At 45.6% G+C, this 21664-nt stretch overlaps 1 protein-coding gene across 1 annotated transcript in view; it reads right to left on the bottom strand.

The window, feature by feature from the left end:
• Nucleotides 1–5635: 5635 nt before the first annotated feature.
• The window catches only part of CAPN6 (calpain 6), a 58064-nt gene continuing 42035 nt past the window's right edge, over nt 5636–21664 (bottom strand). Inside the window, exons 10-14 of the mRNA XM_035113581.2 lie at nt 20397–20519; nt 19559–19761; nt 15679–15800; nt 9947–10083; nt 5636–6756 (exon numbers count right to left, since the gene is read on the bottom strand). Coding sequence (XP_034969472.1) covers nt 6574–6756; nt 9947–10083; nt 15679–15800; nt 19559–19761; nt 20397–20519 — 768 coding nt within the window. The 3' untranslated portion in view covers nt 5636–6573. The remainder of the gene's footprint in view (nt 6757–9946; nt 10084–15678; nt 15801–19558; nt 19762–20396; nt 20520–21664) is intronic.

The following is a 21664-nucleotide window of genomic DNA, read 5'->3' as shown; positions in this document are numbered from 1 at the left end:
GAAAAATCATAGCAGTGTCTGAAATCATAGTCCAGATAACTCTGGACTACAATTCCCATTAGCCCCAACCAACAGGGTCAATAGTTAAGGAGGATGGAAGTTGTAGTCCAACAACATATGAACGCTAGGTTCATAGAATCCTAGAATTGTACAATTGGAAGGGACCCCAAATAGTCGTCCCCCCCCGCAGGAATTTCAACTAAAGCATCCATGACTGTTGTCCATTCAACCTCTGCTTAAAAATCTCAAATGAAGGAGTGTCCAGCACCTTCTGAAGGAGTCCGTTCCCCTGTTGAACAGCTTTTCTCATCAAAAAGTTCTTCCTGGCTGGTGGATTTAATACTGAACTAGATGGACCTCTGGTCTGAGTTGGTGCAATGTGTCTTCCTATCCTACTCCTATGACTACTAGAACAGTATGCGTGTAAGAAAATGGTGCATGACAATCGTGGTGCCAGTAATTCCTAAAACACATCCCTGACACCCTAACCTATACATTTATGCTTTATTTTTGTTGCTCTTTATTGCTTTTGATGCTTCATGGAAGAGAAACTGCTATGGCAAAGAAACAGAAAATCAAACCTGAGTCCTAGTGTGGTGTGGACAGTGGTGGAGGAAGGGGGGCAGGGGAGTGGTCCGCCTTGGCTGCCATCTCTGAGGGGGTGAGAAGAAGGCACCCCGTGGGAGGCTCACCCCACTGCCCCCGGCGCAGAGGCGCGAGCCACCGGCATCATGCCGCTGCAAGCAGAGGATCCTGCCGCCGTACGTATGGCACTTGAGCGGCGCCATCGGCAAACAGCCCGGCGGCACATGCACAGCGCTGCTATGTATTCCGCATGCGCGTGCACCGTATGTAGCAGCGCTGTGCATGAGCTGCACATATGGCGCGCACACCATCGGTCAGTTAGCCTTCCTTTGCCCCTGGGTGTGGGGGCTAATATGTTTGGTTTGGAAGTGGGGTGCTCAGGCTTAAAAATCCCCCTTGAACCATAAAGACCTGAATGATATTCTCCAAATCCTTCACCCTCAGCCCAGTGAGAATAAAATAAAGTTTTAGCATCCTCTTTGGAGATACCACAAGGGATCTCAATATTACAACGCTGAGTGCTTCCAGATGACTGGCTTAATGAGCATTCATCCTGACTCATTTGCAGGAGACTAGATGCTGTAGTGGCAAAAAGTGCTATTCCACGCTTCCCATTGCTTTATCCCATTTTTTGTTAGAAAGAGGGGTTTTGTTGCACAGTGCTTCCCAATCAAGTGAGTGCAGTTATTAGTTTACCATTATGTGACTGAAGCCCATTCGAAAATAAAAGCAGCCTGGACGTGGCCTTAAATACAGTTGTTCAGGCAGCTGGGTGGACAGTGAACCATAGAACAGGATTGCCATTGTGTGGTCACATCTGGTCAATGCACCCGTGCATTCCTTAATGGGACGTAGTTCCCACTTTAGCCAAGGAGGGGGAAATCAAGCCTTGGAGGATTTCTGGCATTGGTGGCTGCTGCCCACAAAACCTGCTGCAGCTGCAATGTCAAGAGCACGGCAAAAGAGCAGTCACAATGTTCTGATTTTCTCCCTGTAATGCACAAGCATTGCAATTTTACAAATAGTTGGCACTTAATTAAACTGAAAAGCATATTAACTTTGGTTCGCAAGTGGTCCCTGCTTCTCTGATGGGAGAAAAGTTACTGGTACATTCTTTCCCACCTGTTCTGGTTCTCTCCGTATCCTCCTCCTTTGCAACCAAGCAGGGAGCAGGGAAACATTGCCGTTTTGTCAAAGCATGTAGCCTACAGGATTGCAGCCTGATCTGGTCTTAAAGCCGCCACGCAGAACTGCTAGCAAGAGACTCCTTACATTAGAAAAGGTTATTTCCCCCACCCTGCTTGTTAATTTCTACATTTCTTTTCCAGGATATGGAATGAGATGGAGGGGTATTCAATGGACTAGGACAGGGGTCAGCAAACTTTTTCAGCAGGGGGCCACCCCGTGTCCCTCAGACCTTGTGGGGGGCCAGACTATTTTTTTTGGGGGGGGATGAACCAATTCCTTTGCCCCACAAATAACCCAGAGATGCATTTTAAATAAAAGGACACATTCCACTCATGTAAAAACATGCTGATTCTCAGACCGTCTGCGGGCTGGATTGAGAAGGCAATTGGGACGGATCCGGCCCCCGGGCCTTAGTCTGCCTACCCATGGACTAGGACCTTGGAAACCAGGGTTAAAATCAACCATGACACTCACTGGGCCACCTTGAGCCAGTCACGATCTCTGAGCCTAACCTACCACACAGGGTTGTCAATAGGATAATATGGGGGGAAAGCAGACCCACGAATGCCACATTGAGCTTCTTGGAGGAAAGGTGGATTGGATAAAAATATAATACAGTGGTACCTCAACATCCGAATGCCTCGACTTCCGAAGGTTTCGACTTACGAAGTCGGCAAACCCGGAAGTATTTTCGCCGCGCGATCTGCGCATATGCAGAAGCGCAAAATCGCGCTTTGCGCATGCACAAAATAGACACTTCGACATCCAAAGGTTTCGACTTACGAAGAGCGCTGTGGAACGGATAGCCTTCGTAAGTCGAGGTACCACTGTACTGATAAATAAGGAATAGTAATAATAATAAACAGTCTCTCTCCAGCCTGTTTGCTTCTGATTTTGAATTTTTTTTTGGGGGGGGGGCAGGTTTGGAATCATGAAGAAATGCCTAACCTAAAAATCAAAGAAAAAAGAACATGGATTAAAATCAGGAAATTCAAGCCTACAAGTAATATGACATGCAGGTCATAAGCAAAGAATTCTGGGAACTATGCTTTGTTAAGAGTCTCTCAACAACTATCAGCACCTTTAACAAACTACAGTTCCCAGGATTCTTTGGGGGAAGCCGTGTCTCTTAAAGTGGTATAAGAGATGCATAAGTGTGGGTGATTCCCCCCCCCCCCAATGGATGGGATTCTGAAATGGAAAAGAAGAAGAAGCCTTGCACACCTTTACACGTGCATCCTGCAAATCCCCAGAATTTAAGCAGCCCACGCCATAGCTGTGCTGACCTGCTGTGATGGGGCAAACTCTGCCATCCATGCAGACTTTGCAAGGTCAGGAGGCCCCTTTGGATCAAAGTTGCTAGGAATGCAAACAGCAGCTTCAGCTCAGCACTTGCAAACCACCAGTGAGCAGCCAGTGGCAGAGGCCCCAGGAGGTCAGCTGCAAGTCAATTCAGATTAACACTTACAAGCCAATCAGGACAAAAATAGAGTTAATCTACTGGTTTCAGCCTCTGAACAGGGTGAATCAGAGGTGATTTGGCTCTCAGTGCACATTGAGGAATATGAAGCGAATTAATGCAAATATTTAAGTCTTGCTTTATTGGATTTTACTTTCATTGTCAAGTCAGGGAGGGTGCTTCCAGAGGTGATGAGTGCTCAATAAAATAAAGTAAAATCCCAAATCACCACCAGTTTGTTAGGCCCCCAACCCAGTTTGAAAAAATGCAAAAATTATGACCTGCTTAGCCAAATGCAGACTACCAACTATGTGTCAGGTGCCAAGCCAGGAAGATTTGATCACAGGTCAAGTTCAAAAAAGGGGGTTCTATCTAAACGGGAGAAAAACAGGATGGTGGAGTAGATGGGCAATTGGCCTGATTCAGCAGGGCTTTTCTTCTGTTCTTAAGGATCCTTGTCTTGCTTCACATATACAACTATATGTTCAAAGGCCCTCCCTTGCTACAGATATTGGTGATTTGTGCATAGATAGCAAGGGAGGAGTGTGCAATAATAGGGTGGACTAATTAGCATGGTCCTGCTCCACACTCCAACATTGTTCAAAGAATTCCCAAGGAGGGCAAGCATCACCTCTCACATCCTACGAAGGCCACCTTTGCTGTGAAGCCATAAGTAGTCTCAGGAGTGCCAGCTTGGCCCTGAAACTGTGGGTGTCAAAGGCTGTGGGTGCCATGCAACGTGCATGATACTGGTGCCAAATTTAGTGGTTGCCCAGCCCCTTCATGGGGAATTTAGTAGGTGTTCTGGAACCCAGGGCCCCAAACAGCCGACACCTATGAGTAGCCTCCAGGATACACACTTTTTTATATATAAAGACTTTTTGCAGTTACAGTATAAGTGATGAGGAAATGCACCAAAAAGTATGTGATAAACCAGTGGTTGACGAGAAGGTGTATAATTCCCCTGCAAGCAAATCAGAGCAAATGCCCAATAACCAGAGGACATATTATAAATTCTGCACAATTTGTGCAAAGCAAATCAGGATGACTGCTCTGGAGAAGCTGTTATCCTTAACCTGTTTAGTCCTCATCCACAAATGAGACAAAGGAACATGCACTTGCTATTCGTCATCTATCGTTACCATTGCCACTACCCAGCCATTTGTGTCTCTGCTATTGTTGAAATTTATATTGCAAATCCTTTAGGGTCAGGGGGTTACCTTTTCTCCTAGCGTGTGCTTACCCATGTTGGAGGAAAACAAATACATTTCCTTCTCTTGAGTTTGTAGTTAATGTATGTGTTACTGTAAACCACACGAGGGCACTGTTTGTCTAGCAATCTGGCCAGCACTTGTTCGTAAGCCTCTTTGTCTATGTTAACTCCACCCCTATAAGCTGGGCCATTTTGTTTATCATTCTCCCCTAGCTTGTTGAGACAAGATGTCTTCTGTTTCTCACTCTCCTCACTATTCATCCTGTAGTTTCTTCATGAATAAAGCATTTGAACTCCAAGAACTGCAAGTGATTATTCCAGACTACGGTAATTCCATCAAGCTGCAAGGTCTGCTAACAATCAATGTCAGCAAATCTCTGAATTGCCTGGTTTGGAATACACATTTGGCATGTCCATCATAAAGTACACCCATATCCTGATTGTGCAATTTCAATTCATTCTCCATCTCAAATGTTAATCTGAACCAGAGAAGTGGGAGGCAACATCTCTGCTATAGGAGAGAGGTAGGGGAAATGGGAAGGAGGAAGAGACTTTCCCTCCCTCCCTGGTTTTAGGGGAGATCTCGTGATATAACTGGTGCTGCTGGTGGCAGTGGTGGGTGGGGGTGGCCCAACCATGAGACAAGGTGAAGCCTTGTGGACAGCAGAATCCCCAGGTGCAGCAAATCCTGATGTAGATATTTATTCCTCACTTGTTCCCGATGTAAATATCCACTCATTCCTTCTTCCCTGGTTTGGGTGTGTGTGTGTGTGCCTTTTGTGATATGCATTGGGCCGGCCCTGGAGGCTTCCACACTAATGGACTGGGCCTGGGTCAAAGGCACCTTTGCCTGGAAATGTGCTGATCCCCTGGGATGTTCTTCTAGAATGGGGCAATACTTTTTTCCAAGGAGGATTGGTGGCTTGGATTAGGGATGGGGCTGGAAATGGGAATGCCCAGCTCCAGCAAGTGGAAGGGAGCAAGTAAATCACCTGAAATAAAGCGGAGTGATCTTGTGCAAGTGGAACTTCTGCCGAGAAGATTCCTCTAGCTGATTATCCCCCCCCCCTTTGAAGGGTCAACCCTCGGGAGAGCGTTTTTTGGAAGGTGCAGGTGGGAGGAGGTGAAGAGAGAGTTGTACAAACTGTTTTTGACTCATGCAACCATTGGACACAACTCAATAATAAAAGCATACATTTTATTCAGATGTTGCCACTGATAACAGATAGGCATCGAAAACAAAAGCAACAGTGCAAAAAAAGGCTCAGTACAATAAACAGCTATCATATCCATATTCCTTTCATTTTTCTGTCAAAAGAGCTGTGATACAATTCAGCTGGCTCAGATAGAAGGCAGGCATACCTTCCCAATGTGGACAGATGCAAGCCTTTAAGATACATTCCCCACAGCTGAGGATTAGGAATGGGAAAGCTTGTGTTTCGCATCCTGGAACTTTGATTTTCCCATGCTGGGATTTGTCATTGTTCAGCAAATACTTTGGTATTGACTTAATGCAACTAAACGGAAACTACTCTTACTATTACTGTAGAAGCAATATTAAACAGTGCTGTTGAGGAAGGGCCAAAGCTCAGTGGTAGAGCATCTGCTTTGCATGCAGAAGGGCCCAGGTTCAATCCCCAGCATCTGGAAGAAGCTCACTGTCTGAAACCCCAGAGAGCTGCTGCTAGTCAGTGTCGACGGTATTGAGCTATACTTGGTATAAGGCAGCTCCCCAAGTTCCAATGAAATGCTATTTTCTAGCAGAACAGCTAAAATGCATTGCAAGGCTATAATGGTTTCATGTGAATTGCACTGGTGAACCCAGTGCCTGGAAGCAGCTGCTATCTGTGATAGAAAATATGTTTGGAGATATATACTGTATGTGTGTGTATGTGTGGTGAAAGATAAAGGCAATGATATATTTGGCTGCACATTTGCTCTCTGCTTTCTCTTTCGTTAGCCATTTGTTGTTTCCCAAGCAGGACCCAGACACAAGACCCTAAGCATTTTAAAGCATTTCACACCAAGATGCAAATCAGTGGCTCTTGCTCCATCCCCACTGAGGATGCTAACTGAAAACTCTTGCTGTGAGGTGACAGCCTTGCCTGGGTCTGTCAGCCCTCAGTATTCAGAGCTCCACAAGGTCATCGCTAGTAACAACCTTGATGATGATGTGACCTGGCACGGCAACATCTTCGCGACTCCCTCTGCCCTGGAGTTGGAGCTTCTGAAGTCCTCTGGGGTCATCGGGTGATGTTGCGATCCGCACTTGTCCCAGGAACTTGTCGCAAAAGAGCTTGCTGTGCCAAACCTACAGAGATAGGAAGGAAATGAGAAATAATTGCTACTAGATGGGCTGGCATTTCCTCCCCATGCATCCCTCCCCCTTTCCCGCGACTGGAAAGGGCCAAAGGGTCATCTGTACAAGTCCTCAATCAGAAGAGCTCTCCTCTTTCAACCTCGCCTTGACCTCTGTGGGTTTTGTATATTACTGTTGTACAGATGGGAAAGATGTGCCCCAACACAGCTATGTGCTGCTGCTGCTGCTGCTGCTGCTGCTGCTGCTGCTGCTGCTACAGGCTGCAAGCATTTGAAACTGTTTAGAGGTTCCCTCCCTCAGCAAAGCAGTCTTCCCTCTTATATGACAGCTGCAGAGGATGCAATTAACAAAGACATGCAGATTGTGGAACTATGTGTGATGTGTTTTTCACCTCCCTGAAAGGCACCCCCAAATTCACAGAAGATATGCTTTCTGGAGAAACATTCTCACACCCCTGTTCTCTGTTCCACTCTAGCACCATTGCTGCTACTGGCATTGACTGTTACTGACAGATTTGCCCAAGTAAATAGGCAGGTTGAGTATATCCAACCACATGCATCCTTTGTTATCCTGGTTTCCTCTCACTTACCTTCTCTTCATATATAGACATACAGAGTATACAAGGCCCCATCTGCATTGGCATTCCGTTGGCTTTTTAAAATGCATGTGTTTTATACAGCCATTCTTATCACATGCAAATCTACTGCAGTTGTACCTTGGTTTTTGAACAGCTTAGTTCTCAAACATTTTGGCTCCCGAACGCTGCAAACCCAGAAGTGACTGTTCCAGTTTGCGAACTATTTTTGGAAGCCGAACATCCGACAGGGCTTCCATGGCTTCTGATTGGCTGCAGGAAGCTCCAATCACAAGCCACGGAAGCCCCGTCAGACGTTCAGCTTCCAAAAATAGTTCACAAAGGTACAGTACGACTTTAGTTTCATTGCTGTGTTGTTTTAATGGGATTGCTTTACTGCATATTTTAATTATGGATGTTTATAGCTTAAGGGGTGTGTGTGTGTGTGTGTGTTTAAAGCCTCCCTAAACAGGGCTGCCTTCAGATGTCTTCTAAAAATCTGGTACCTGTTTTTCTCTTTGACATTGGATGGGAGGGTGTTCCACAGGGCAGGCACCACTACCGAGAAGGCCCTCTGCCTGGTTCTCTGCAACTTCGCTTCTCGCAACGAGGGAACCGCCAGAAGGCCCTCGGAGCTGGACCTCAGTGTCCGGGCAGAATGATGGGGGTGGAGACGCTCCTTCAGGTATACTGGACCGAGGCCATTTAGGGCTTTAAAGGTCAACACCAACACTTTGAATTGTGCTCGGAAACGTACTTGGAGCCAATGTAGGTCTTTCAAGACTGTCGTTATGTGGGCTCGGTGGCCGCTCCCAGACACCAGTCTAGCTGCCGCATTCTGGATTAGTTGTAGTTTCCGGTTCACCTTCAAAGGTAGCCCCACATAGAGCGCATTGCAGTAGTCCAAGTGGGAGATAACTAGAGCATGCACCACTCTGGCGAGACAGTCTGCAGGCAGGTAGGGTCTCAGCCTGCGTACCAGATGGAGCTGATAGACAGCTGCCCTGGACACAGAATTGACCTGCACCTCCATGGACAGCTGTGAGTCCAGAATCACTCTCAGGCTGCACACCTGGTCCTTCAGGGGCACAGTTACCCCATTCAGGACCAGGGAGTCCTCCACACCTGCCCGCCTCCTTTCCCCCACAAACAGTACTTCTGTCTTGTCAGGATTCAACCTCAATCTGTTAGCCGCCATCCATCCTCCAACTGCCTCCAGGCACTCACACAGGACCTTCACCGCCTTCACTGGTTCTGATTTGAAAGAGAGGTATCGGTATCATCCGCATACTGATGAACACCCAGCCCAAACCCCCTGATAATCTCTCCCAGCGGCTGCATGTAGATGTTAAAAAGCATGGGGGAGAGGACAGAGCCCTGAGGCACCCCACAAGTGAGAGCCCAGGGGTCCGAACACTCATCCCCCCCCACCACTTTCTGAACACAGCCCAGGAGGAAGGAGCGGAACCACTGCATGACAGTGCCCCCAGCTCTCAACCCCTCTAGACGGTCCAGAAGGATGTTATGGTCGATGGTGTCAAAAGCCACTGAGAGATCCAGCAGAACTAGGAAACAACTCTCACCTTTGTCCCTAACCCGCCAGAGGTCATCAACCAGTCCGACCAAGGCAGTTTCAGTCCCATGATGAGGCCTGAATCCCGACTGGAAGGGGTCCAAATGGTCCGCTTCTTCCAGGAGTGCCTGGTGTTGTTCAGCAACCACTCGCTCAATCACTTTGGCCAAGAATGGAAGATTTGAGACTGGGCGATAGTTGGCCATATTGGCTGCATCTAAAGATGGTTTTTCAAGAAGCGGTTTGATAACCGCCTCTTTCAGCGGGTCTGGGAAGGCTCCCTCACAGAGAGAAGCATTCACCAACCCGCGAAGCCCATCGCCCAGCTGTTCCCAGCTAGCTTTTATAAGCCAGGATGGGCAAGGATCAAGGAGACAGGTGGTTGGTTTCACTCGTGCAAGCAGCCTGTCCACATCCTCGGAGGTAACAGATTGGAATCGATCCCACGCAACTGGACTAGACAGGACTCTAGCACTCTCCCGCCCCGGCCCTGCTCCCACGGTGGAGTCTACCTCTTCCTGAATCTGAGCGACTTTATCTGCAAAAAACTTTGCAAAATCATTGCAGGAGATCATGCGGCCCGTACTGGGCTCCGATGGAGCAGGTGGTTCCACTAAACTGCGAACCACCTGAAAAAGTCTCCTGCTGCTGTTTTCTGCAGGTGCAATAGAGTCTTCTTCGCCGTCGCTACGCTACCGCCACTTGGTAAGCTCGACCTTGAGCTCTAACCCGTGTCCGGTCAGCTTCAGAATGAGTTATCCGCCACCAGCGCTCTAGCCGTCTCAGCGATTGTTTCATTGCCCTCAGATCCGTGGAAAACCACGGGGCTGTCCGGGCTCCATGCAATCGGAGAGGGCGCTTCGGAGCCAAACAGTCAATAGCCCTGGTTAACTCTACATTCCAGCGGACCACCAGTTTAGAAATACTTTAAAATAAAATAACTAATGTATGCTACCTTGCTGTGGGTTCCATAGAAATTTAAGAAAACGAAAGAGAAGGAAAGAAACTGGTAGGAATGTAATAATATCTCTTACCTGGACAACAATCGGACTCTCAATATTCCTCTGGTAGAAAATGGCTTGTGTATTGAAAACAGCACCGAGGGTGCTCTTCTGCACGGGAGAACGAACTTTCTGATTCTCACACTTGATGATAATGTAGGGATTTGCTCCTGGGAAAAGACAGTGTTACTCCTCTTTCATCACCACCACCATTCATTTAATGCAATATAGCCACTTTGCCACTATACAAATTCAGCCATATACCAAAGAAACATAGGGACTAGCGTTCTAAACAGTTCTGCGAGCACAAAGATTTTTAGCTGCACAATGGAACTTTCCCACCCTCTTCTTTCCCTGTGCACCACCCTGCAACTCCTAAATCTGTTTCAGATTCACTTTCCTTCCATCATGACACTCAAGGTAGTATACTTTCCCAGCCAAGCAACATAGCTGCATCACATGGCCTAAGGCAATGCCCTGAGATGCATGGTACAAGAAGATGCAACTGGTGAAAAAACAGGCCAGCTAGGCAGCTCACTGGGGTGGGTATATCATTATTAATAACATTATATATTTATTTATATATCCCGCTGTTTTTCCCTGACAGGACTTAAGGCAGCTTTCATATAAAAATGAGAGCGGCTAAAAGCATGGGGGGGGGGACACACCAATAATTAAGAAGTAATTAAACATTTATAGAAGTAAAACTAATATACATGTCTAAAGTCTATTAAAACCATGCAAATAAGAACAGCATGGCACCAGCCCTTTCATTAAAAGCAGCCAATTCCCAAAATCCTGTTGGAACAAGAAAATCTTCACTTGCAGAAGGACAACATTGAGGGAGCCAGTTTAGCTTCCCTAGGAAGAGAGCTGCAAAGTCTGGGAGCAGCCAGACATGAGGCCCTCTCCTATGTCCCCATCATTGAGCTATTTTAAAGGAAAATCAACAAAAACTACACGACCAACATGGCTTGTCATATGTCTGGATTTCCCCAGACATTTCCCCCTGATTCTCACCCCGACACTCCTTCCGCCTACAATATTCTGAATATGTCAAAACTAGGGCAAGTTCAAATGAGGGAATACAGACTTTCAGATGGTTTGGACTGAAGCAATGTAGGGCTTTACAGGAATATCACAACCATATTACTCCACTGCTGAAATAACTGCATGGGTTGCAAATTAGCTACTAGACTAAGTTCAAGGTGCTGGAATACAAAGCCTTATACAACTTGAGAACAGGACACAAAAAAGTCACCCTATCCCATACATTGTCAACTGATCATCTCACTGTCAATTGATCATCTCACATTGTCAGTTGATAATCTCAAGGGTACCCAGCAGATACCATCTTATCACAATATTGGAATTAGGTCTTTAATGTGGTGATACTCACACTTCTGCTAAATATTTGACAGGAGCTTGTTGAAGACTTTCCTCTTTCAACAAGACTTTTAGGTGGAACTAGTCTAACTGTATTGCACTGGATTTTGATTGTATACACATACATTGGTACCTCAGGTTATGAACACGATCTGTTCTGGGACGCAGTTCGTAACCCAAAATGGTTGTAAACCGAAGCGCCATTTTGCGCATGCGCAAACCATGCACACCGCTTCTGCACATGCGCAGACCGCGTGCATGGCGGAAATACTTCCGGGTTTGTGGAGTTCATAACCCGAGGTGTTCGTAACCCGAGGTGTTCGTAACTCGAGGTACGACTGTAATGGTTTTTGCTGTTTTTAATTGTATTTATTTATTTATTTGTTTTAAGGTGTTTTTTTTATATGTGCAATTCTTTTAACTGGTGTGTGTGTGTGTGTGTGTTTACATATGCATAAATCGCTCTGAGGTGCCTCATAAGGAGCAATTCATGAATGATATGAATAAATAATAAGGTACTCAACAGAAATTATAGGAAGCTTACCATTCCTAGTCCACAGGAACAGATGAAAGGAGCCTCATACACCATTAAAAAGCAGAGGTTCATTTTGTTAAGTCAGGAGCCATGTGACCTTTAGCCCACAAGAAGGGCACTTATTACAGATGCATCAACTAACCTTGGACAATGTCTTTAAATGCTGCCACCACAAGAGGGCTTTTCAATGACAGCCAGACATAAGCATCTCCTTGTCCTGCTCATTTTCCTCTTGAACAAACACTTTGAACAGCCTCACACAAGAAGAGAGGGAAATAAAACCCTCACCGAGCTGGCCACTGGGGTGTCTTGCCTTATTGCTCAGTACGGATTAGATTAGAGGATGTTATGGCTCATTGGGTCTGAAGTGGATTTTTAAAATTTTACAACCTGGAAGCGGCAAGGAGTGGGTAGAACTCTTGTTACGGGGGATTTATAAGAGCTCTGGCCAAACACTGCTGTCCTTTGACAGATGAGCCTTCATTTAAAATGCTGCATGAAATCACACTCTTTCCGAGCACATGGACATGATGGGAATGAGCTTCTGCTGGCATCATGTGGAAAAAGAAGGAGAAGGGTTGGCATTTTCAGCAAAACGAGTTTGGGTTCCTGGTGTGTGTGAGAGGGAGACAGAGAGAGAATGCAAGGCCTCGAACTCACAGCTGCCCATCATTAAGAGCCAGTGTGGTGCAGCAGTTTAAGTGTTGGACTAGGACCTGGGAGAGACCAGGGTTCAAATCCCCACTCAGCCATGACACACATTGGATGACCTGGGGGCCTGGAGTTGTGGTATGTTAGGCTGAGAGGCAAGATCACCCAGTGAGCTTCATGGCTGAGAGGGGATTTGAACCCTGGTCACCCAAGTCTTAGCCTGATGCTCACACAACACTGTCTCTCATGTCATGGCTCTCAACCTGCCCATATATTATGATCAACAACAGAAGCCCTCATTGTTTGTAGGCTAACAGGGGAGATGGTCTTTTCTGTGGTGGCCCTGTGGATGTCAAACTCCTTACTAAGTGAATAAGAAGGCTCTCACACTCCAGTGTTTCCACATTCAGGTACACAGAGGACTAGCTGCACGGCTAATCCAGAAAGGGAGAAATCACAGTAATCAGAGAAAATGGTGGTGAGATACCAGCAGCAGTGAGGGAGGAGGAACAGTGATGCTGAAAAAGGTAGATATTCACACAATGGAGAGAAATTTCTCTCATGGCTGAATTTCTTGGACCTGAAAGTCAACACTGGCAAATTATTCAGAATAGCCCTGCTAGGCACTGAAGGCCATTTTGCTGTTCACTGACTACAAGTACTAGATGTAAATCTAAGTAATAGGCTTTTAAATACCCCTGTGCTCCACGAGGCTTGGTGCTTGCAAATCCCATAACCAGCACTTGGCAGCCAGAGGTGTTTGTTTTATTGATCTGTCAGCACCGTAGTAGGAGCTGAGAAATAATCAGTCCTCTCAATTCTTTTGCCTCTGTCAAACACACACACACACACACACACACACACACACACACACACACACACACACCTACCTTTGAGAAATGTCAAAAGAAAAATGTTTCATGTGTATGTTGGGGGGCAGGGGAGGAAGGCTCTAAAAATAATGATTTAACAGCCTGAGCTGAGAAAATTCCACTGCTTTTTAAGACTCTCTTTTGCTTTTCTCTTTATATATCGACCCTTTTGGTTCTCTGTTCTGCTAGGGCTTAGGCAAACACATGAAGCCATTGCAAAGGTTGCAAAATTTATCAAATGCCAAAAAGTGTCAAAATCTGGTACTGCCATTGAGCTTGAGGCCCCAGGCCAGATGACCTTCCTCCTGCCACTTCTGATTGGCCTTGCTCAGATATATACATGCATACATAACATCTGGATGCTATGCTGAATGCCATTTATGCTTAAACTCTTTCAGAGCATTTGCAGAACACTGACTACTGGTATTTGTCAAGGGAAACTGCCAAGGAGTCTCTGGCTATTGAAATTGTTCCAAGGCTGTCAAAGAAGGTTGGCATACGGGTTGAAAGGCATTAGGTGCAACAGCAACTGAATTACATGACGTAGATTTCCTCCCCGCTCCTTTTGAACAAATTATGTTATCAATTGGTGGATTTTAAGAAATTCGAAATAAGGTGATGTAAGACACATGGCCAATTATTGATTACTCTCATTTATCATTCATCCAGTATGAAATTACATAAAATGTTAGTAGAGATGTGTCTGTGTGGGACATTTCCAAAACTCAACAAAAGCTATTTTGAATATGCATTCTTCACATATTATCCCACCTCTATGGCTTTTAGCGGTCAGTCTTTAAATCAGGCTAGCAAGCAACCCAAGCAACAAATGGCTGGAAAAGAAACATAGGTTCCAGCGGTTCTCTAGCATCAAATGTCCAAAGACAAAGTGCAGTTAACAAATAGGCAGCAGAGGGCGCTGCTTGACTTTCAAGTGAGTATCTTCCTTTCACGTACACCAGTGTTTCTCAACCAGTGTGCCTCCAGATGTTTTGGGACTACAACTCCCATCATTCCTGACCACTGGTCTTGCTTGCTAGGGATGATGGGAGTTGTAGTCCCAAAACATCTGGAGGCACACTGGTTGAGAAACACTGACGTACACTAAGTTTAAAAGGAGCCTGAGAAATTAATCAAGACTGGGTTCAGACAGACGGCTTGTCCACACTTCCACTTGTCTCATGCTTTTAGTTTGTCCCATGCTTTCTAGGCATGTGTTACTATTATTATTTGCAGTCGGCTGTTGCCTCTTCAATGCTCTAGTCTATTCAGCACAGACTGCCCTCTGCCACCCCCATCTAACCAAACAGCTAACATGAAAGGAGAAGAAGTGCGTGTTAGGCTTTGGACAGTTCCAAAGCACACAATCATCTCATTTCATGGAAACCACGGGGGAGTGAATCCAAGTAAGTAGCTAGAATAAATTGCAAAAGACCTCCATTCTGCCACTTACTCCTGGAAAACTGTGTTTTAAGTGCTGAATCAGAACCTGGGGTGCCAACTTGAATGAAATATTGAGCCGGGGGGGGGGAGAGCAGGTAAGCCCTGCCTTGCATAATCAATCACAAGATGTGGCGTGTGTGTGTGTGCGCGCACACACACACCATTTGAATGGCAATGCCTATCAGCTTTGGGAGGGCCAAGCCCCCTCATATATTTTATTGGCTCCTATGATCAGAACAAATGGGTTTTCTGGAGGAAAGTGGCAGGGCAAAGGAAAAAAAACGCTTGGACACATGCATTCTAGGCATGGGACAAGTGGTAGTTGTGGGCGAGCCCAGAATCACCTTGAAACCAACCTTCCATTGCCCAGAGCTAAGTATGGACCATGGATGGACAGGGCTTTTCTTCAGATGGAAGTCACCAGAACTCAGTTCCAGCACCTTCATTATAAGAGGACAAGGGAGGTGTTCATGGTGAGTTCCAGCACCTCTTTTTCTAGAAAAATAGCACTGTGAATGGGTCCGTGCCTTACAAAGTGGAATCCCAGTCCACCTGAAACTGCAATTCTAGGTCAGGTTTAGATATCTAAAGTTCAGACTGCAACATCTGACTATTAGCTTCACTCCAGGGTTTTTAATACGTTTCATTTCTGTGTTATTCACTAAGTCGACAGGAATGATTTCCCTAAGAACATGCTGTACAGCTCTCTTAAATCTTAGTTCCCCTTCTTAATCTTAAGCTCACCTGCTAGTTTTATCTGACAGCACAGTGTTTCCGTAGATTAAGGGAAATTGAATTTTAATGTTCAGGTCATCTGAATAATTTACTAACTCAGTACAAGAATCACTGAGACTTTTGGATTAACCCTTTGCACTTACCGATATACGGGTCTTGACTTCTGAGACCTGCCACAGAGTGGACTTTAACTTGGGACACCCTCCGAACAAAGCCACGTAGGACGTCCAGGCAGGCTATCTTGGGCTTATGCAATGTAAGCTCTCTGGAACATCAAGACAAAATGTATCAGGTAGGTAGGAATGACTGATATGGAATATTGAACTTTTGCCTCCCTTAGTAGAACCAGATACATTGATGCTTATGGACAAATAATGCAGTGTTGTGGGTGATTAAATTCAAAGTATTACAAGTGGGGAGAAAAGTTCTTCATTGGGGACGACACCCATATTTGAGCATGGTTTTTTGCTCCAAGGTGTCAGGATGACTTTTATTGGCGCAATATTTAAAATACATTTGCAAACATTGTAGGTTTGGCACTTTGTTTCCTTGAGAAGGAAGTGGGGCAAGACCAGCAGTAGGCATTTCAGGTATTGCATGCCACAAAATAAGAAAGGTGTGCTGTGGAGTCCTGCCCACCCCTGTCAATCTGATGTTTAACTCCGCCCTCCCAAAATATTTTTCTTGATTTTGCAGTAATATACTTTAGTGAGCACATTAAAATTTATAGAATGAGAAAATGTGGACATCCGTCCTCCTTGCCTCCTCTTGGCAGAAGCCAGGTAAGTATTAACCTTTTTAAATATTCTATTATATGATCTTCATGTTTGTTTACTGTCAATTTCTGTCATTCCTTCAACAGGGTTCTTGCATATCATATCATCATAGTTTCCATGAGCAAAAGGAGACAGGACACACATGGGCATAGTTCTAACAAAGTCAGGAAGTCCAGATCTGTACTGATGCAACCAATATGGTGTTCTCCATTCATGTGTAATAATGGCCACCAACCAGGCAGAGAAAATGTCTGGTTTCCAACCCACCCTGTACTGCTACGTTGTGAGTGATTTTCCCTGGAAGTGCTAACCACCTATAAGGTGCTACCCACCTAATTTATATGACTGCAAGCCGTTTTACATTGTCTCATAATTCGACTCTAAAGCTGTAACCTATCTGTGGACCTTAGAGTGAAGGGTTGTTAATAATAATAATAATAGTGTAATAGTAATAGTAAGAATCTCCATTCTTATAATTTGAATCCTACCCTCTGTAGCAGCAGAATACAAGCTTCCTCAATCTTCCATGCCACAGCCCTTCTGATGTTTGAAGATGGCTATCATAACACCTCGCTGGTCTCATCCAAACTAGGGCTTGTCTAACGACTTTCCCCAGGGGAAACCTGGTATTTACCATTGAATCAGAGCAAACATCAATGGGGTTTTCTGTGATTTGATGTTTGCTGTGATTTAGTGCTAAAGAACAGGTTTTCCTGAGAAAGTGGCAGGGCAAACAGAAAAAACCTCAGACTCATGCTTTCTTACGCATAGGACAAGCAAAAGTGTGGACGAGCCTCAATTTTCTCCAGAGTAAGCATTCCCAACTCCCAAAGCTTGATTTCCAGGTGCTTGGTCATCTTCGACACCCTCCTCTGCACACGTTCCAGCTTGTCAAAATTCTTCTTATGTTGTCATGCCCAGAACTTCAGGTGTGGTCTGACCAAGGCAGAATAGAACTGTACTGCTCCTTTCCTTGACACTATACTAGTGTTGATGCAGTCTAGAATAACATTAACTCATTTTTTGCTGCTGTATCATACTGTTTACCCATCTGAAGCTACTAAGACCCCCAAATCCTTTTCATGTGTTCTGCTGTCAAGCCAGGTGCCCCCCTCCCAGCCTGTATTTGTGCATCCTAGTATTCCTGCCTACATGTAGAACCTTGCATTTGCATCTACTGAAATGGGACTTTAAAAAATGGTTTTGGCCCAGTTCTTCAATATGTTTAAACCACCCTGAATCCCGATCCCTCAATTCCTTCAAATTGTTTGTAAAGATGTTGAACACCAGGCCCCCAGAACCCCACTTGCCACACACACACACACCCCGGATGAACCTTTGGTCCCAGCTGTCCTGATTTTGCAGAGCACCTAAATGCGAGCAGCTGCTCACGTGCAGGTGTTATTTTTAGCCCTAAGAGGATTTTTAGTCCTCTTAGCCAGGCACCCCACAAGTTAAGGGCCTTGAGGACCCTGAAGCTGTTCCAGATGATCCCCTTGAGGGGCCATCCAAGTTGAGGCTTGCTGAAGAGTCTCTCAAGTTGTCAGAGGAGGACGCAGAGCCACCCACATCCTCAAGAATGTTGGTGTCAGAAAGTTTCAAGTCCAGCCTGAAGAGCAATGGCATTAACATGTGTCTACGACCCCAGAGCCATCATGCTAGTCATGAGTGAGCAATCACTGGAGCTCTTTCACTAACAGCAGTAGTGATTAGGACGTGGTCTAAAAAGACAGCATATATAAAGCTACCCTCTTGAGCCCTCCACTTGCTGGAAATAACATGGGGCTCTGGCTCCCAATTCCCTTGCTGAATTTCCTGCAATATTCACTGTGTGCCTCACATTTGGACCTAGAATGATTTTCTGTGATTGAGCTTGGCTTGTTTGGACTGTGTTGCTCCTGCAAAACTGCCTTGAGTGCTTTGATGAGAGAGGCTCATGCCTCCTGGGTCTGGGACGCTAAGCTCCTAAGGGCACCCCCGGAGCATGACCACAGATGAGCATACAGAAACATGTGCCTATTACAGGGAGTTGCAGTCAATACAGAAATACCCCAGGAGTAACCTGTGAAGAAGGTTTTGCTGTCATGATGAAGTCCAACATGAAGCTACCCTATTTAAAACAGTGAAAACAAATGAAGGCACAAGCACATTTCTTCTGTGAGGTATAAAGAAGAAATGCCTCTCCCTTTTGTGGTCCCATGACAAAAAGATAGTAAGACCCAATTTAAACTCTGCTGTAGGAAATAGCACACACCCCATGCCTCATTAAAACTAGGTGCTCAGCTACTAAGCATGTTTCATTAGCATGTCAGCATAGCATGCTACAGATTCTGCAACATTTCTTTTTTTTCTTCTCTTTTTGAATTTTTAATGCAATATTCTGATTGCAAGAACAACCTGGATGTGTGCAACACTGCATAGGTATCTTCCTCTTGAGCACTTTGCATTTAAGCCAATTCTTTAGAAGCTGGGAACACAAAGACCATGTGATATATATGTTCAGAATATCTTCTAGGCACAGCCCATTAGAATCGAATGGGACCTCACTGAAGACACACCAATGTCCTGATATTGGGGAAAAGGAGGCATTTTCCAGCTCGGCAAGAGATATATAAAATCTGTCATGTTCCACTGTTCAACCTAATTTGTATCTGTACACCAGGAAAGCCAATGAAAACATAAATGCACAGAAAGGAAGAATACTTTATTCTAATTGACACTTATATAAAGGAAAAAGAATGATAAACAGGAGTGATGTAGTATCAATCTGAAGTGGAGTGCATGTTTTGTGTACACTCCCTTCCTCCCCTCTCAAACACCAGTAGAAAGGCAATTTTGCATCCTTTTGTGAATGGGTGCAGAGCTATTTGCTACTGTGTGAAAGCTGGGGGTGAGAAGAACACATCTCCATCCCCAAGGCAGCTTCACATCAAAGAATGCCCCTTGGGAGATACTGTAATCGAGAGAAATGAGAGTGGTTGTAAACAGGCATGGGGCAAATGCACAAAGGTTGCATGCAATGTAATCCCTGAAACAACCGTGAATTTCACCCTTGCAAGAAATGGGTGCACCCCTTTTTGAAGTCATCATGTCAGTGCTCCCCACTGAAGTGTGCTGTACATCTGTCTCGCTCATCATCACTCTTTGGATCTTTCGTTTCCTTGGTCTAAGACAGATGTTTGTCTCATTCATGCAAGCCGGGGAGAAATGGGAAGGGAAAATTTCCATCTTCAAGTAGTCGTAGTACCTGAGCTCCGATGGCACATCTGTGAACAGCCTCAGAATGAATTCAGCTTCAATATCAGGTCTGAAGGTGGTTGGGACCAGGACATACCGGCCTTGCTTGAGGCACACCTTCGAAAATACCATGCGGTTGTCAATGTACATGGAAGTTGCCATCTTCTCTTGCACTGTTATTGTATGCATTCGATACTCTCTGTTGGCCTCAACCTAGGGTTAGAAAGCAGATTGGGTTGCATAGCATGAGAGTGAGGTAGATGTTGTGCCTTCAAACAGGAATAAGACAAAGATAGATTTGAATGCTTTAGAGCAGAGTGGGGAGCAGAGGTGTTTTTTGTGTGTTTTCACTAGCTCTGACAACTAAAGCCTGGTGCAAAAGTCGCACTATTTGAATTGAAGAACTGAGTGTCTCAAAGTGCACTAAGGATTTCGTTTTCAGTATCAGAACTGAACTGAGCTCACAGCCACATTGTGAAAAAGCCTGCAACATGGAACAGGTCACCTTGCGAGTAGGAAACCCGTGCCAATCTACTATAAATCACTCATAGATGTACCAGTAGATCCTGACCTACCTTCTGCCTATGTCTACCTCTGCTTTGCTGGGAGTGATGCAACAATTCTTGAAATAAGATAGCTGAACCAGCATGTGTACAAGTATGTGTGTGACACTGATTCCTTCTGTTTTAGTAACTACTTACTGGTAAAGTAGAGTACCTCCCTTCAGGCCTTCCTGCTTCTTCTCCAGTAGCAGGTTGTGTGTGTTTGGCCTGATCCAGCAGGCTTTTCTCATGTTCTTCTGCTCTTACCAAACTCCAACAGCTTTGGCATGCAGCATGGACACCTACCTTGAAGATTTCAAAGCCAATAACCAAGTTGTCCCCTCTCCCTTCTCTTTTGTAAATGCGCTGGTCCTTCTGCTGCAGGCAGATCATCACTTTGTCCTGCGACTTCTTGACATCAAAGACATACTGAAAGGGAAGGAAGAGGAGCACAGGGTGAGGGGAGGGCTGTGGCTCAGTAACTGAGCACCCGCTGCTGTAAACAATGCCTGTGGCTGAGTTGATAACAATGGATTATCACAGGATTGGGGTGCTGTCCATTCCAAAGTCCTATGCACGGCAGTCACTCCACAAACAAATGAACACTATGGGAATTATCATGCTCACAAGACCAGTCATATCCTCCTGGGTTAAATCCAGAGCTCCCTTTTAGTCCTGTACATCCCCCCTCCCCCCCAAACTGCATTGGGTAGGGATAAGAATTGTGCCCATATGCCCTGTCCTTCACCTTCACATGTTCAAGGGGCAAACACCAGTGATCTCTGCCCTCAGTTTTTGCAGGATATAGGCTGCATGTAGGGAGCAGACTTGACCTTTACAAAAACATTCCGAATGCCTCAAATATAGAACAGAACAGATTAGAATAGAATAGAATGATGAAGATCTTGAAAATGATGATGATATGGAAATGGAACAAACTAGATTTATGGTTAAAAAGGTAAAGGGACCCCTGACCATTAGGTCCAGTCGTGACCGACTCTGGGGTTGCGCGCTCATCTCGCATTATTGGCCGAGGGAGCCGGCGTATAGCTTCCAGGTCATGTGGCCAGCGTGACAAAGCCGCTTCTGGCAAACCAGAGCAGCACATGGAAACGCCATTTACCTTCCCGCTGTAGCGGTTCCTATTTATCTACTTGCATTTTGACGTGCTTTCGAACTGCTAGGTTGGCAGGAGCTGGGACCTAGCAACGGGAGCTCACCCCGTCACAGGGATTCGAACCGCCAACCTTCTGATCAGCAAGCCCTAGGCTCAGTGGTTTAACCACAGCGCCACCTGGGTCCCTAGATTTATGGTTAACCACAGGATAAAGCGATCTAAATCAGAATTAGACTAGTACAGAGGTTTTCAACCTTTTTGAGTGCACGGCTCCCTTGACCAACTACATTCTTTCTGCTGCACCTCTGTGGGGCTCAGGAGCCCAGTCATGTCACCTCTTTTCTGCAGAGCTGGCAGCCTCTCACCCCTTTTTAAACACCCTCCCCCTGGGGGAGTGTTCCCTCAGCATCCTCTCCTCTGCTGCCACCCCTGGGTCTCTGAGCTGCCCCTCCTGCCC

This window comes from Zootoca vivipara, chromosome Z (assembly GCF_963506605.1).
Source record: "Zootoca vivipara chromosome Z, rZooViv1.1, whole genome shotgun sequence".
Taxonomy (NCBI): domain Eukaryota; kingdom Metazoa; phylum Chordata; class Lepidosauria; order Squamata; family Lacertidae; genus Zootoca; species Zootoca vivipara.
The sequence above is the reverse complement of the archived record's forward strand: the minus strand, read 5'-3'. Positions and strand labels throughout refer to the sequence as shown.